At 45.5% G+C, this 15,767-nt stretch overlaps 2 protein-coding genes across 2 annotated transcripts; one reads left to right on the top strand and one right to left on the bottom strand.

Annotated features, from left to right (window-relative positions):
- Positions 1-884: 884 nt before the first annotated feature.
- ripply1 (ripply transcriptional repressor 1) lies at positions 885-4,442 on the bottom strand. The gene is made up of 4 exons (XM_072445658.1): positions 4,374-4,442; positions 3,466-3,546; positions 1,505-1,623; positions 885-1,077 (listed from the first exon to the last, which is right to left on the bottom strand). Exons 1-4 carry the CDS (start codon positions 4,440-4,442, stop codon positions 885-887), a joined length of 462 nt encoding a protein of 153 aa, XP_072301759.1.
- A 10,474-nt stretch (positions 4,443-14,916) lies between these two features.
- Positions 14,917-15,767, top strand: cldn2 (claudin 2). The gene has a single exon (XM_072446052.1). The coding sequence runs from the start codon at positions 14,928-14,930 to the stop codon at positions 15,747-15,749; it is 822 nt and encodes a 273-aa protein (XP_072302153.1). The 5' UTR covers positions 14,917-14,927; the 3' UTR covers positions 15,750-15,767.

The raw sequence follows: 15,767 nt of genomic DNA, 5'->3' as shown, positions 1-15,767 counted from the left end.
TGTCGAGACAAAAGTATATTAGTAAAATAATACGATAAATATGTGCCTTATACATCCATAAGTTAAAATACATTCTATCTACAGAGTTTACCCTGAGATTTGAGTCCCAATGTGGGAAAAGTACACGAGAAACGACGGGCTTTTCCGCAAGCTAACGAAACGGAAAAACAACACGGAGAGGTAATGTAGTAACAGTAACATTCTAAATACTTACATAATTAGCATAATGACAACGGACGAGACATTTTAGTTTGATTTTGCTCACAACCAGCAAGACATTCTGAATCAAATATTATGTGGTCAATTAAATAATATCTGAATTACACTTTTTTTTGTGATCTCTGATTCACATAAAAACTTTTAGAAATTCCAGTGTGTGTGTGTGTGTGAGAGGGGCGTGGCTAAAGCTAGCGTGAACGGGAACAGTTTTGCCTCATTTCTTTAACTTCTCTCAAAGCCTCGACGCCGCGTTTGAACCTCTCTTTATGTCACGCTTTGGCTTTGGATCATGTCAGACGCATTATGACCTGGAAATATCAGATTCTGGCTCTTGACAAAGGGAGTGCCACGCGGCGATAAACGGGAAACGGCTGTTGCTAACGCGCTTTGCTAGCTTTGTGTTGCTAAGGCTCGACATACAAGTTAGCATCAGTGGAAACGCGGCGCTTTAGCACGAGATCAAGTCAGAGTTTGGAGACGAATGATTCTTTTGTGTCGTTTTGCCGTCTTGTTTTGGCCTGCGTTCTCTCTCGTCCAATCATATGGCTGCGCTGTGAAGCTCCTCCTCCTGAGCTAAAGTCCCCCTGGAGCCCAAGAGAACCAGACCGCTTTGCATCGCTTAAACGGGATGGTACGGCTCATTTAGGTTGTTGTTGTTGTCCCGTTCAGTTGAGTGCGGTGAAGCGGGAGCTGGGCTTAACGCACTCGTCCTCCTCGTCCTCCTCAGACTCTTCGTCGTCCTCGTCGCTGTCCGAGTCGTCGTAGAAGCTGATGGTGGCCTGGACGGGGAAGTTCCGCAGCAGAGCCTCGCCGTCGCTGTACAGGAAGTCGAACGATTTGGATTTGGGCCAGAACAGTCTGTTTGAGAGACACAGCAAAGTTAGATATTTGGTCAGAAGCAAAACACTTTTTAATTAGAAGAAACATTAAAACTGTGACGTGCATGTTTTTAAGTTATTATAAAACACATGAGCAACTTTTTAATTTGTTTCATATTTATTTATTTATTAATGTATTTTTATTTTATTATTTTTATATATTTAATTAATTTAATTATTTAATTTATTTATTTCATTCTATTTATTCATTTTATACATAATTTTTATTTTATTATATGTTATTGTATTTTATTGTATCTTATTAATTTCATTTATTAATTTTAACATATTTATGATCAACTATTCAAAACTATAATAATAAAGTGCGGTTATTTGATAACATTACAATATCTGTGGCTGTAGCTGCAGACGATGCTTTGAGATGAACATTAAACACAGACACAGACCTGACTGGGTGCTGGAACGTTTGCGCTTTTCCGTCGGACGAGAAGCAGCCGGGAACCGTGGCTCTGGCGTACGGCTGCGGAGATAAAAAACAGACGTCAGCGCGGGAAATAAACAAAAGCTAGCTTGCCCCGACATGCTCATGTAAACACGCAGTTGTATTTGACGTGACGCGGGTCAGAAATGCACAGAACGATCACATTTGAGTGATTTTGCTTTTCAAATCGGATCTGAATTACACTTTTCAAACGTTTGGTCGTTCCAAGTTTGTGTGTGTGTGAGGGGCGTGGCTAAAGCTGGCATGAACAGGAACTGTTTTGCCTCGTTTCTTTGCTTTGGATCAAGTTATGACCTGGAAATATCACATTGAGTCTGTGATGATTTATGGAGTTAAAACTCCCAGATCTGAACATCTGACGCCGGACGCTTTAAACGGCGCGCTTTCGTGAGGCTCATTGACTAGATCAGCGTGACCGAAGCTAAATACGACTCTGGGAATGTTTTTGATGATTAAACGCTGTTAAAACCGCCACAAAAGCATGACCGTCCCTCACGTTGAACACAAACTGACCAGTGCCACTAAAACTGTCGGTCAAACGGCCCCAGAGGCGTCGCCGTTGGCAGTTCACCCGAGCGCGTGACGACCGCCGCGAGGCGTTAGCTGTCCGGCGGGAGCGTGGGAAACTCCCTCACTCAAGATCTGTCTGCAGACGCGCTAAAGACAAACAATAGCTAAAGACACACTATAGCTAAAGACAAACTATAGCTAAAGACAAACTATAGCTAAAGACAAACTATAGCTAAATACAATCTGTAGCTAAATACAATCTGTAGCTAAAGACAAACTATAGCTAAATACAATCTGTAGCTAAATACAATCTGTACCTAAAGACAAACTATAGTTAAATACAATCTGTAGCTAAAGACAAACTACAGCTAGACAAACTATAGCTAAAAACTATAGCTAAAGACAAAAGCAAGGGCTACAAAGACAATCTGTAGCGCTGTTCTCTCGGTGGTTTTCATGACCACCACAGTTTTCCACAGCACGTCGTCACTTTCTCACACGTTTTTGCTCTTTAGCAGCTTCTTTTTGTGAATATCTTTCGTCCGGCTCGGCCTCACAGTGGAGCCGCGACCGACGTAACATTGGTTAGCCCTACGAGTTAAACGTACCGTATTTTCCAGACTATAAGTCTCACTTTTTTTCATAATTTTGGCCGGGGTGCTTATACTTATTTATACTTATACTCCGGAGCGATATTATTTGTTATTTTCACACTTGCAACTGCATTTCATTCTCCAGTGCAATTTATATATGATTTTTCTTCTCTATTATGCTTGTTTTGGCTGGTGCGACTTATACTCCGGAAAATACGGTAATCCTGGTCGTATTTTGATCATAAAAACAAAAGCTACAGTTACAAACAAACAAAAAACGTTCCCTTCTCTCATCATAACCCCTGAAATCTGAATACGGCGCCAAATCATGAAAGATAAAGTGGTTTTCTTGAAAGTGCCGCCGCCCAATAATACGGCGTTAAAGCCCTCGAAGCCTGATGCGTTCCACATGATCAACCAGAACAACACGGGGCTTTTCCTGTTCCTCTGACGTAATTAGCAACGCATCAAGACACAAACTGTTAGAATAAACAGCTCCTCCTCCTCTTTCCTCCTCCTCTTTCCTTCTCCACCTCTTTCCTCCTCCTCCAGCTCCTCCTCCCCCTCTTTCCTCCTCCTCCACCGCTTCCTCCTTCACTTCCTCTTTCCTGCTCTCCCCAGCTCCTCCTCCCCCTCCAGCTCCTCCTCCCCATCCTCCAGCTCCTCCTCCCCATCCTCCAGCTCCTCCTCTTCCCCCCCACCTCCTCCTCCTGCTGCAGCTATTCCGAGAGTCCATTAAGAGAAAGCGGTGTTAATATGTCATGAGCGACTCACACAGGCCCGTCTGCTCCTCCCGACCGACTCCGAGCTGCTCCTCTCGACCGACTCCGAGCTGCTCCTCTCGACCGACTCCGAGCTGCTCTGAACCCACGGCCTCCAGAGTCTGCCAGAAAAATGTCGTCGGGATTAAAAAATTGAGAAAATGACAACGATTTGAACCTTTGACTTCAAGAAACTGAAATATACTACAATATGACTGAATAGGCTTGTTTTGTGATCGTTTGTTAAAGTTTGTGTGCACGTTTGGACACTTTTTAGATGATAATGTGTAGTTGAAATGTGTAGACGTCTAATAAGACAATTTAAAGAATTGTAAACTGCAGAATATCACAAAATATGAAAAATCCAGGTGGTTTTAGCCAATAAAAAACACTCAGACACACGTGAGTGACATCAGAGCCCGGTTTAAACACATTTACTTACATACTTACATTTAATATGAGACACTTAACATGTTTCAAACTCCACATTTGGAGGTTTCACTGGATAAACACACACGGAAATGTTGAGTTTTTTCATTTCATCAACAAATATGTTACGGACTTGACCACAAATTATACTTTTTGTGAAGCTCAAATTACAATTTCGAGACTAGAATAGGAAAAACAACACTTATATTTGTTATATAATTGTAAAATCATTGGTTTTAAAGATCAATCGGTGAAAATGTGTTTTGCCTTCTGAAGTTTGTCTCCAGTTTTTAACATTTTGGTTTTACGGTTTTTAACACAAACTGGTGACTACAAACAAACAAATAAATAAATACAATTAATTCAATGATAAATTATCTTTTTCGCCGATTCGAAGTAAAACTCGCGTAGCGTCGCCATAGCAACCGCACCATTATCAGCACGAGCCCGACGCGAAACCGTTAGAAATTCTTTGTTCCGTGAGACGTTTCGAACCCTTTGACCGCGGGATGTACCTGACGTGCGGGACCGGGCCGTTCCCCGTCCGCGCCCGGGACCGCGGCGGCTCCACGACCAGCGCGGAGCTCATTCTCCCGGTGCAAAGAGCTCGAATCCTCCGATAACGACGACGACGGGGGAAACGAAAAGCGGTCGAAACGTGTTCCAAACGTAGTGTCCCGTGAGAGGTCGCGCGCGGTCCCCGGTGTCTGCCCGGTGTCTGCCCGGTGTCTGCCCGGTGTCTGCCCGGTGTCTGCCCGGTGTCTGCCCGGTGTCTGCCCGGTGTCTGCGGAGGTGTGCTGCGGTTGGAGAGTCGATCCCCGGGGTGTTTTTAAAGCCGCACGCGGCGGTGGGAGGGGTCCCGGCCCGGCTGCTGTTTGTGCGCGACCCCCGCGGAGAAGGCGGAGGCGGTGCCGCGGCCAAACGACCCCATTAGAAAGCAAAACAAGCCCCCCGCATGGCCCCCCCGCATGGCCCCCCTCCGGTGACAAACGATGACCGATGGCGGGCTAATCGATCACGGCCCAAACCGGAGGAATGCGCGCGTTTACGGTGACACTAGAAAACATTTAATTTACAAAACCGAATCGCGTATTTTAAAACGCAGTGAACATGATTTTAATTAAGATTTTGCTTTAAATTAAATTTACAATTTTCCGATGTTATATATATTTCACTTCCGGTTGGACACGACAACTATATGTAAATAACGGCTAAAAACCCACATAAATTGCTGTGATTTTTACAAAACCGTACATTTTTCATGTAACACGTCGCTTATTGATGACATCACAGGGGGATTTTGTTTTAGAACGCAGCTCCACTTCCTGTCATCATCTAATTTGACAATGCCACTGATGTGGCACGTTTAGTGCAGGTTTAGCGCAGGTTTACCACATGTTTACCGCAGGTTAAGTGCACGTGTTTACCGCTGGTTTTATCACGCTGAACCACTGGTGTAATCCCGGTTTGGTGTTAATTTAGTCTTAATTTTGATCTAGTGTTTGTTAAGTGTGACATGTTTGTGATAATTAAAATATGAACATAAAACAGGTAAGATCAAATGTCTATTAAAAACAAAAGCGCTCTTGATTACGAGTCAAAGCCTTTGAACTTGTGTGTGGAGCGTGACTTTTAATCGCGTTACGCCGGTGGATCTAAAGTGCCATAAAGCTCAGAGCTCGCTGTCGGACATTACACTCGTCAGAGGCTCTAATCTGAATCTAATTATCGGGCCCATAATTAGTTTAGTGTCGTTCCCCGCGTTTTTTCTCACAGATGGCGTCTGACTTTTCTCCTGTTTGTTATTTCAGACAATCCCAGGGCTGGACTTTTCTCACCGTCACCACGGAGACGAGAGCTCACAAATGTGCAAGGAAAACACGGCAAAAGGAGAACAAACCTGCAGCATTCCGAGCAGTCAAGTCTGTTAGAGAGAGACGAGTCTGTTAGAAAGAGACAAGTCTGTTTGAAAGAGACGAGTCTGTTAGAAAGAGACGAGTCTGTTTGAAAGAGACGAGTCTGTTAGAAAGAGACGAGTCTGTTTGAAAGAGTTAAAGGTTGAATGGACAATTTTTTTGGCCCAAATCTGAGTCTTATTTCCTCGTGGTGTGGACTGCCAATTAGTCCTGGCACGTATCAATCATAAAACGCACCTACTGCTCACCTGCAGCAGCACGTTTCCGTGTGTCTAAGTGCATTGATCTATCATAATATAGTTCCCTCAGTGTACGGGACAAAATGAATACAGAGAAAGACAGTTCGAGCTGTCTAAGAAAAAGACGGAAATCTACGGGAGACGAGAGATGCGATGCGATCCATCGCACTAATAAACAAACGCACATGCGCACTCCCCCGTGCGGACTGATATTCTCAAATCCTGTTCCAGTTCTCAAATTGCCGAAAAATCGTCCATTACGCCTTCAAGTCAAGTCTGTTTGAAAGAGTCGAGTCAAGTATTTTAGAAAGAGTCAAGTCTGTTAGAAAGAGTCAAGTCTAAGAGTCAACCCATCACAACCATCAGGCCCCGATAATGGCCCCTAACGGCTTTTCATTTGGGATAAACAAACGCGAGGCCGCAGACCGACGACCCGCAGAGAGAGCAAAGTGCGGGCAAAAGGCACAAATGGAGCCAGGGCGACGCATGCGGCCTCCGGGGAAGCCTCCCGTTCTTGGTGGCGCCCCCGTGTGGACAAACGGGGCGATGAGAGTGAGATGCAAAGCAAAACGATCACACCGGCGAAAAAGAAGAAAATAAGAAAAGAACAGATAACACTCTTAATAGAAAAAAACTCTTATAAACAAAACTCCTGTGTACAGCACCTCTCATATTCTTAAGAGGTAATAGAGAAAAAAATATAATAATACAAAATAAATAAAAGAAAAATATAAATAAATAAAAAGATAAAAATTAAGCTAACATAAGACAAAATAATACTAATCATAGTGGTAAAGTAAACATTCTTATTTACAGCAGTTCTATGCACATGAATATGACATTATTGCGTATGTGTTCGGTCCTGTTTTGGTCCTGGTTTAGTCCTGGTTATGTTCTGGTTTAAACCGGTTTACATCATATTGTTTATTGGGATCTTCAGATACAGTATATATAATTTTTGCCCCTTCTTATGTACAGTGCATCGTGTATAATTCTAATCTCTTGAACCATATTCTGAATCCCGCACATGGTGTTTACCGCAGCCAAAGCCTGTCCCTGCTGGACAAACGCGTGTACTGCAAACCACATGTATTTGACCTGCTCCAGGTCGAGGCTCGGAGTCAGAGAACCTCGCTACGACTCGTTATTACTTCTTTAAATGCCCGTTTTTGGAGAAGAAAGAGGCGTCGACAAAGTGTAAAAATGCAGTAAATATTTGTATCTGTCGCAGCCATTTGGTCTGAAGCCCTAGAATTCACCAACGTAAAGAGGATGAACTTCTGCTCAGCATAACGAGGCTATTCCAGTCAGTTTGGACCGTGATTCATCGATATTTGAAATTATGGCCAATTGGACTTTTGCTTTTCTGACACAATTTAATATGTTCACGCCTTAACGTTTTAGTCCAAAAAAAAAAAAGTTTCAGAGACAAGACTGAGACTAAATCAAGGCTTTAATTGTAACGTGAGCCACATTAAGACTGGAACATGAGCAGCGTGGAACAGCCCCAGCATCTGCTTTATTAAAGGGGGCACAACTGGAGACTTTGACCCTCCGTTGTCCCGTTTTGACCCACGCGGCCCAAAAACAAGCGACACAAAACATTGGTAAAACATTCGATACGACTCTGCGCTTGTGTCTTCGTCATGGCCACACAGAAGTGACTATAATCTGCGTTTTGTGAGCGGCTGAGGCAAGAAAAGAGGTTTAAACCTGGGGAAACACTGGGCTCACTTCAAACTGTGACATCTGCTCTTAGCCCCGCCCCCTGTTGTTTTGTGTACATATTTTCTTTAGAGCAGAAGGCTTTATCAGCGCTTAATCCTCGGCCAAATTATCTCAAAACAACTCAAAGTCGAGCTTAAATGCTCCGAAAAACAACGGCCCGGCTCAGCCCGCGTTAGCATAAGCAAACGTCAGAAGATCAACCAAAAACAACAAACTGTGCCGGAGATTTAAGACCGATACGTGTAAATATCAGTGGACCGATATATCGCTAGTCAAAATGTCACAAAAGAATAAACATTTCATCCGTGATACACTTTATTCGTAGATATTCTCTTTCTAGAATGCTTCACGCGCCACATTTCAACCTTTATTTGGCCAAAAATGTATTTAAAAAGTGTCAAATGTCCAGTATAAATAATCGTTTGACCTAAGATAACTGTTGCAGCTGCACACTGAATAAACGCAGAATTATAGTGGTTTAGCAGCATTACCTGCAGTCGCCACATGAGGCGACTGCAGGTCTGAGGGCGAGTTAGTGCTCAGCTCGTCTTGTGTTGGTTCATTTAGACGTTTGAGTTTAGATTTTAAACTACGGCTCAAGTCACTTTATTTTAGTGACGTTCCAGAAGTGTTGAACCAACAGAAGGTCCAAGAATCAAACAATGAAACAAAAGCTGATTAAACAATGTTCACAGGAAGAAACCAGAGATTATGTCCCAGCATCCTCTCTGTCCTTAGCCCCCCGCCTTCTGTCCTTAGCCCCGGCTTCTGTAGGAGAAAACTACAAACCTTGTGGACTCCAAGTAGAAACCTGGAGGAGAACCTCAGTGAAAGAGAGATCCTGCTCAGACAGATGGACCAGCTGAAGATGGTCCAGGACTGTAGAGATGGTCCAGGACTGAAGATGGTTCAGGACTGAAGATGGTCCAGGACTGAAGATGGTCCAGGACTGAAGATGGTCCAGGACTGTAGATGGTCCAGGACTGTAGATGGTCCAGGACTGCAGATGGTCCAGGACTGCAGATGGTCCAGGACTGCAGATGGTCCAGGACTGAAGATGGTCCAGGACTGTAGATGGTCCAGGACTGAAGATGGTCCAGGACTGTAGATGGTCCAGGACTGCAGATGGTCCAGGACTGTAGATGGTCCAGGACTGCAGATGGTCCAGGACTGTAGATGGTCCAGGACTGCAGATGGTCCAGGACTGCAGATGGTCCAGGACTGCAGATGGTCCAGGACTGAAGATGGTCCAGGACTGCAGATGGTCCAGGACTGGAGATGGTCCAGGACTGTAGATGGTCCAGGACTGAAGATGGTCCAGGACTGTAGATGGTCCAGGACTGAAGATGGTCCAGGACTGAAGATGGTCCAGGACTGAAGATGGTCCAGGACTGTAGAGATGGTCCAGGACTGAAGATGGTCCAGGACTGAAGATGGTCCAGGACTGAAGATGGTCCAGGACTGAAGATGGTCCAGGACTGTAGATGGTCCAGGACTGCAGATGGTCCAGGACTGTAGATGGTCCAGGACTGCAGATGGTCCAGGACTGTAGATGGTCCAGGACTGCAGATGGTCCAGGACTGCAGATGGTCCAGGACTGCAGATGGTCCAGGACTGGAGATGGTCCAGGACTGTAGATGGTCCAGGACTGAAGATGGTCCAGGACTGTAGATGCTCCAGGACTGCAGATGGTCCAGGACTGAAGATGGTCCAGGATTGCAGATGGTCCAGGACTGAAGATGGTCCAGGACTGCAGATGGTCCAGGACTGTAGATGGTCCAGGACTGCAGATGGTCCAGGACTGCAGATGGTCCAGGACTGTAGATGGTCCAGGACTATAGATGGTCCAGGACTGTAGATGGTCCAGGACTATAGATGGTCTAGGACTGCAGATGGTCTAGGACCAAGACCGGGCCGAACAGAAACCACAACACACTCACATAAAAAGTATAACTGGAAAAAAAATCAGATATAGCTTATTATTTTTGGCGCTGCTTTTGTTATAAAAAGGTCTTTTCGCACGTGTTCAAGAGATAACGATCATTGTCAAACACGATTATTTTTTATAGTCGAATAGTCATAATAAGTTATTATATTGACTTAGCATTCAAAATAGAAATAAGATTTGATAATTTTTTATTGAATAGAAAAAAATTCCGTCTGACCTCAAGAAGCGTTTTCTCCCCTTCACTGTTCGTGCCTCTCTTTTACACTGAAAGTCTGAGAAACACTGAAAACAGCCGTGTCAGTGACTCAATCTCATTCGTGACATTTTTAAAGATCGTTTAAGCTTCTTTTGGTTTTAACACTTAATGAGTCACTCGTCATGAGGCTCTGACTGTTTTCTCAATCTGGGTCCCTGGGGCTTGTGCGGATGAAATATTTTGCATTGGGTCGCTCTTAAACTCTCAAACGGGACAGGGGCCTCGCGTCGGCTCGTGCCTCATTTGTGAAGGCGTGGCGTTTCGCACCGCAGCACACTCCGCGGCGCCACTTCACACGAGCAGAGAAACGCGAACAGAGCGGTTCACGGGGCCCGCTTCATCCCCTCGGGGGTTTCATCGCGTTTAGAGACGGGACGTGCATCGAAATGTGGACGCTCGCGCAGTTTGTTTTGTTTGAGATGTGCCGAATTAGAATATAAGCGTATCGTTTATGATTAAAGCTTAATGTCTGAATGTTTGCACTTTACGGTTCATTTTATCGTCCGTTTGAACCTGAACCCAGACGTTTACCGGCACATTCCGTATACATATATCGTTGGATTATTCTGATTATTGTTCGTGATCGACATTATGGCCATGACAAAGTGACTCGCGTGAATGTTTTTCTCTCAAACTGGATCCGCGGTGTGAGAAGTGTGTCCTGAAGGGGGCAGAAGTTCACACCTTCAGAATAAAAGCCTGACGTGTGAGGCGCCACACCGAGCCGAGGTCAGAGGCCGGACGAGGACGGGACTCTCGGTCAGGAAAGGTTAGAACTGACCAGAGCTGCTGTTGTTCCGGTGATATAAGAACGTCGTATTGTCAGTTTCACAAAAATATATGACAAACTGCTTTTCTCTCAAATATAATTATTATTAACTCACGGTCACTTTAGTGGTCGACTGGTCAGATTGTTATTTCTACTGTGCATTTGAGATTTGAGTCTCGGATGGATAAACTGAAGACTTCTGGGTAATGAAATATGAAATAGACACGTTTAGTTTGATGGTTTTGTCATTTTCTGAAAGAATTTGAGCCTAATCCAGACTAATCTTCTGCGTATGTGGACGTTGCCCTTTTGTTGCATCATCTGAGGAAATTAACAAATAATCTCATTAAAAGTGATTAACGCATTTACTGGTTTGAGAACGAGAAACGAGCTCTTACTCTGGAAAAGACCTTCTGTTCCGATGCATCAGTGGTGAGTACTGTCTGTGGTCTGTGTCTGTTATATACTGTCTGTGGTATATACTGTCTGTGGTATATACTGTCTTTGGTATATACTGTCTGTGGTATATACTGTCTTTGGTATATACTGTCTGTGGTATATACTGTCTGTGGTCTGTGTCTGTTATATACTGTCTGTGGTATATACTGTCTGTGGTATATACTATCTGTGGTATATACTGTCTTTGGTATATACTGTCTGTGGTATATACTGTCTGTGGTATATACTGTCTTTGGTATATACTGTCTGTGGTATATACTGTCTTTGGTATATACTGTCTGTGGTATATACTGTCTGTGGTATATACTGTCTTTGGTATATACTGTCTGTGGTATATACTGTCTTTGGTATATACTGTCTGTGGTATATACTGTCTGTGGTATATACTGTCTTTGGTATATACTGTCTGTGGTATATACTGTCTTTGGTATATACTGTCTGTGGTATATACTGTCTTTGGTATATACTGTCTGTGGTATATACTGTCTGTGGTCTGTGTCTGTTATATACTGTCTGTGGTATATACTGTCTGTGGTATATACTATCTGTGGTATATACTGTCTGTGGTATATACTGTCTTTGGTATATACTGTCTGTGGTATATACTGTCTGTGGTCTGTGTCTGTTATATACTGTCTGTGGTATATACTATCTGTGGTATATACTGTCTGTGGTATATACTGTCTTTGGTATATACTGTCTGTGGTATATACTGTCTGTGGTATATACTGTCTGTGGTATATACTGTCTGTGGTATATACTGTCTGTGGTTGAAACATGGATGAAATACTTCTACTGCGAACATGGATGAAATACTTCTACTGCGAACATGGATGAAATACTTCTACTGCGAACATGGATGAGATACTTCTACTGCGAACATGGATGAAATACTTCCAAATATCTTCAACCTGAGTAAATGTAAATAGACTCTTACCAGTATAATGTGGTCCTTTTTCAAACTGAAGTCAAAGTATATTTATAGGTTTGTGACGCAGATTGATGTTTATTCCAGTGTAATAGTTGTTTTGTCATGTTCTGACTCACGGGTCATTAAAGAGTTTAAACTAAAGCTGTAATGACACGCTTTGCCACGCCGGCTTCACCCCTGCCACGCCGGCTTCACCCCTGCCACGCCGGCTTCACCCCTGCCACGACGGCTTCACCCCTGCCACGCCGGCTTCACCTGTGCCACGCCGGCTTCACCCGTGCCACGCCGGCTTCACCCCTGCCACGCCGGCTTCACCCCTGCCACGCCGGCTTCACCCCTGCCACGCCGGCTTCACCTGTGCCACGCCGGCTTCACCCGTGCCACGCCGGCTTCACTCGTGCCACGCCGGCTTCACCCGTGCCACGCCGGCTTCACCCGTGCCACGCCGGCTTCACCCGCGCCGGCTTCACCCTCGCCGCCCCGGCTTCACCCTCGCCGCGCCGGCTTCACCCGCGCCGCGCCGGCTTCAACCTCGCCGCGCCGGCTTCACACGCCGGCTTCACCCGCGCCGTGCCGGATTCACCTGTGGCACGCCAGTTTCACCACCCGTGCCACGCCGGCTTCACCCGCGCCGGCTTCACCTTTGCAGCGCTGTATATACCACAGACACAGACCACTGACAGTATATACCACAGAATCTCTACAAGGCAAACTCAAACACATTTTGTTGGTGACTTGACGCCAGGTACAAATTAAATATTTGTTGTAGAACGTTGTATTTTAGTGGGCAGAACTAAAATACAAGGGAAATTCAAACCGTTTTGCCTCTCACGGCTTCTGAACGTCGCGGGGTCGTCTGCACATCGCGCTAAACAAACGTTCTAAATAAACGAGCTAAACAAACGCACTACTGTCACGGCCCGATTGCTAACTTGTGTCTGATCGATTTTCCCTTGCAGCACCGCACACTGATCTAACCTCGACGGCTCGGACCGTTTTGTGAAGAAGCAAAGGTCTCGTTTTTGAAAATGATTAACGCGGACAGAATAACGGGAGGTCCGAGCGCTAGCGACGCGGGCCCGGCGCGAAAGCTCTAAAGTGGTGGTTTGCCGTAAGCCGAGGGAGTGGACGGATTTAGCGAAAGTGGCGCCTGCTCCGACCTCGACGAGGCGTTTCCAGAGGATGCGGAGAACGGCAAGAGACGAGACCGAACGCGCTTTTTACTGAAACGGCTGAAAAAGTGAGTCTCGACGACGACCACGACGACGAAACCCCCGGTGACGAGAACACGCTCTGATTTAAGGTAAAGCGCGTCTGTTTTTTTCCATTTGTAATTTGTGTATTTCAAACGTTCAAAAAATGTGCGCGTTTTTTTTGCGGTTCAGACAAATTCATCAAATGTTTGAGTAACGTGTTGTAAAATGGGAGGAAGTTATTATCAAAGCTTGTTTTTATATTACTGACTTTGTGAGAAAAAGAAGAAGAAGAAGAAGAAGAAGAAGAAGAAGAAGAAGTGTGAAAACAATGTCTAAAGTTTAAACGAAACTCATTAATTTAAGAATGACTTTATTTTCACACTTTTCTCTTTCCAAACTACCGTCGTTCCTTTCTGTGGAGTTATTAGTCCTTAATTATGGTCAAAATGGCACAGATTTGTGGTGAAAACGCGCGTCCTTTTCACACGACTGGACATTCCACCGTTGACAACGATAACGTCCATGTTTCGTTCACCGTCGCATAATAACAGAGCCACGTTCGACCTCTGAAGCGACTGCGACGTGCGTAAAATGATTCTCGAGCCGGTGGGTTCATATTATCATTTTTAGAATCTCTCAAAAGAAACACGGTCTGAAGAAGCTGCTTGGATGAGTGGATTTAAATATGGAACACACCAGGACAAAAAAAAGAATACACTGTTTTTAAACCGCAAAGTCAACGTACCGTGATTTTAACGCTTTGTCTGTTCAAGTTTAGTCGCACTCGAGGCTGAACTCTGGATAAACCCTGAAATATGTTTCTAATGGTTATTTGTTTCAACCTTTAACACATTTGCCCACGAATACTAACAATAAACGTCAAACAGCGCCATAAAACACCAAAGAAGAAGAAGAAGAACCTCCACTTTCTACAGGTCGATGTTATTTGTAGCACTTGGTCAAACAAAACTTTACGGTCGCGTCTCGCCATATTCTTGGTGCATTTTTGACCAGCGTAAAGACATTTTCATTACGCGGTCGTTAGCGTGCGCGCTCATTTCGGGCGCCGATCGCTAACGGTAACACTTCTACACGTGGCGATGTTTTCGTACTCGGCTCTGGTGTTACTCGCATGTGGTCGATGGCTGACAGTCGCCAAAACGGCCGTGGATTTTCATCATTTTTTATGTTTGGAGCTTTTTAATGTTTGGAGCTAATGACGTTAGCGTTCAGATCTTCTGGAAGTGCCTATAGAGTTCCTAAATCTCGTCGTATGATCTAGACCAGGGGTGGGCAAACTACGGCCAGCGGGCCACATCCGGCCCGCAGGGCCTTTCAATCCGGCCCGCCAAGCTTGTCCAAGTAATATTAGGCATCTGTCTGCACTTGACTCCTTAATAAACATGTCGTGAAATTAATTAAATAATAGATTCAATAGCCTCTATTTGACAGAAAAGTGATATTTTATTTGATATTTAATTTTTGGGATTTTTTTTTTTTCATACCAATGATCACGGGCCGGCCCTCCGCTACTTGCCTGGATTCGAATATGGCCCTCGGAGGAAAATAATTGCCCACCCCTGATCTAGACGCAGTTTAGACCAATCTCTTGTTCTTCCCACAGCTGCGTCGATGGCGTCCATGGCTCTGGAGTTGATGGGCTTCTTCTTGGGTTTGCTGGGAACGTTGGGGACTATGGTGGCCACTGTTCTCCCATACTGGCAGATCTCGGCGCACATCGGGTCCAACATCGTCACGGCGGTGGCTAACATGCGCGGCCTTTGGATGGAGTGCGTCTACCAGAGCACCGGAGCCTTCCAATGCGAGACGTACAACTCCATGCTAGCTCTGCCCGCGGACCTGCAAGCGTCACGCGCGCTGATGGTCATATCGCTGGTGCTTTCCATACTCGGCATTGCTATATCGTCCGTGGGAATGCAGTGTACGCTTTGTCTGGACGGGGCCGGGACGGTGAAGAGTCGCGTGGCGGGAACCGGAGGCGGTCTGTTCCTGACATCGGGATTTTTGGCGCTAATTCCCGTCGCGTGGACGACTCACGAAGTCGTCCAAACCTTTTACCACCACAACGTCCCGCAATCGTTGAAATTCGAGCTCGGCGAATGCCTCTACGTCGGATTAGCGTCTGCGCTAGTTACGATGCTGGGCGGCGGCCTGCTGTGCGCGTCCTGCTGCGATGGACAAAGCGTAAGAGGGAGAAGGAACGGCCCGGGTTATCCGTATCCCGCAGGGGGCGCCGCGACAGGACCGGGAACCAGAATGACTTCACAAACATACAGGAACCCGGCTTCGCAACAGGGGGCCGCGAACCCGAGCAGCAGAGCGCAAACGCTGCAGGCGCTGGTGCGGAGCGTGAGCGAAAGCTCCCGATCGACCGAGCACAACGCGCCACGGGCCAAGAAGAACACAGGATATGACATCACAGGGTACGTGTAGGCCGCGGCGAGCTCGAGC

This window comes from Eucyclogobius newberryi, unplaced genomic scaffold (assembly GCF_026437365.1).
Source record: "Eucyclogobius newberryi isolate DKJ021-1_F unplaced genomic scaffold, fEucNew1.0.hap1 SCAF_15, whole genome shotgun sequence".
Classification (NCBI taxonomy): Eukaryota; Metazoa; Chordata; class Actinopteri; order Gobiiformes; family Gobiidae; genus Eucyclogobius; species Eucyclogobius newberryi.
This window is presented reverse-complemented; position numbering and strand designations above follow the sequence as displayed.

What these genes read in the sequence shown, in the direction of transcription:
- cldn2 (XM_072446052.1), top strand. Translation starts at nt 14,928, where the DNA reads ATGGCGTCCATGGCTCTGGAGTTGATGGGCTTCTTCTTGGGTTTGCTG.
- ripply1 (XM_072445658.1), bottom strand. Translation starts at nt 4,442, where the DNA reads ATGAGCTCCGCGCTGGTCGTGGAGCCGCCGCGGTCCCGGGCGCGGACG. An exon ending in GGAACGGCCCGGTCCCGCAC is followed by an intron (nt 3,547 to 4,373) that starts GTCAGGTACATC and finishes TTTTTCTGGCAG; the next exon opens with ACTCTGGAGGCCGTGGGTTC. An exon ending in ACGTTCCAGCACCCAGTCAG is followed by an intron (nt 1,078 to 1,504) that starts GTCTGTGTCTGT and finishes TCTCTCAAACAG; the next exon opens with ACTGTTCTGGCCCAAATCCA.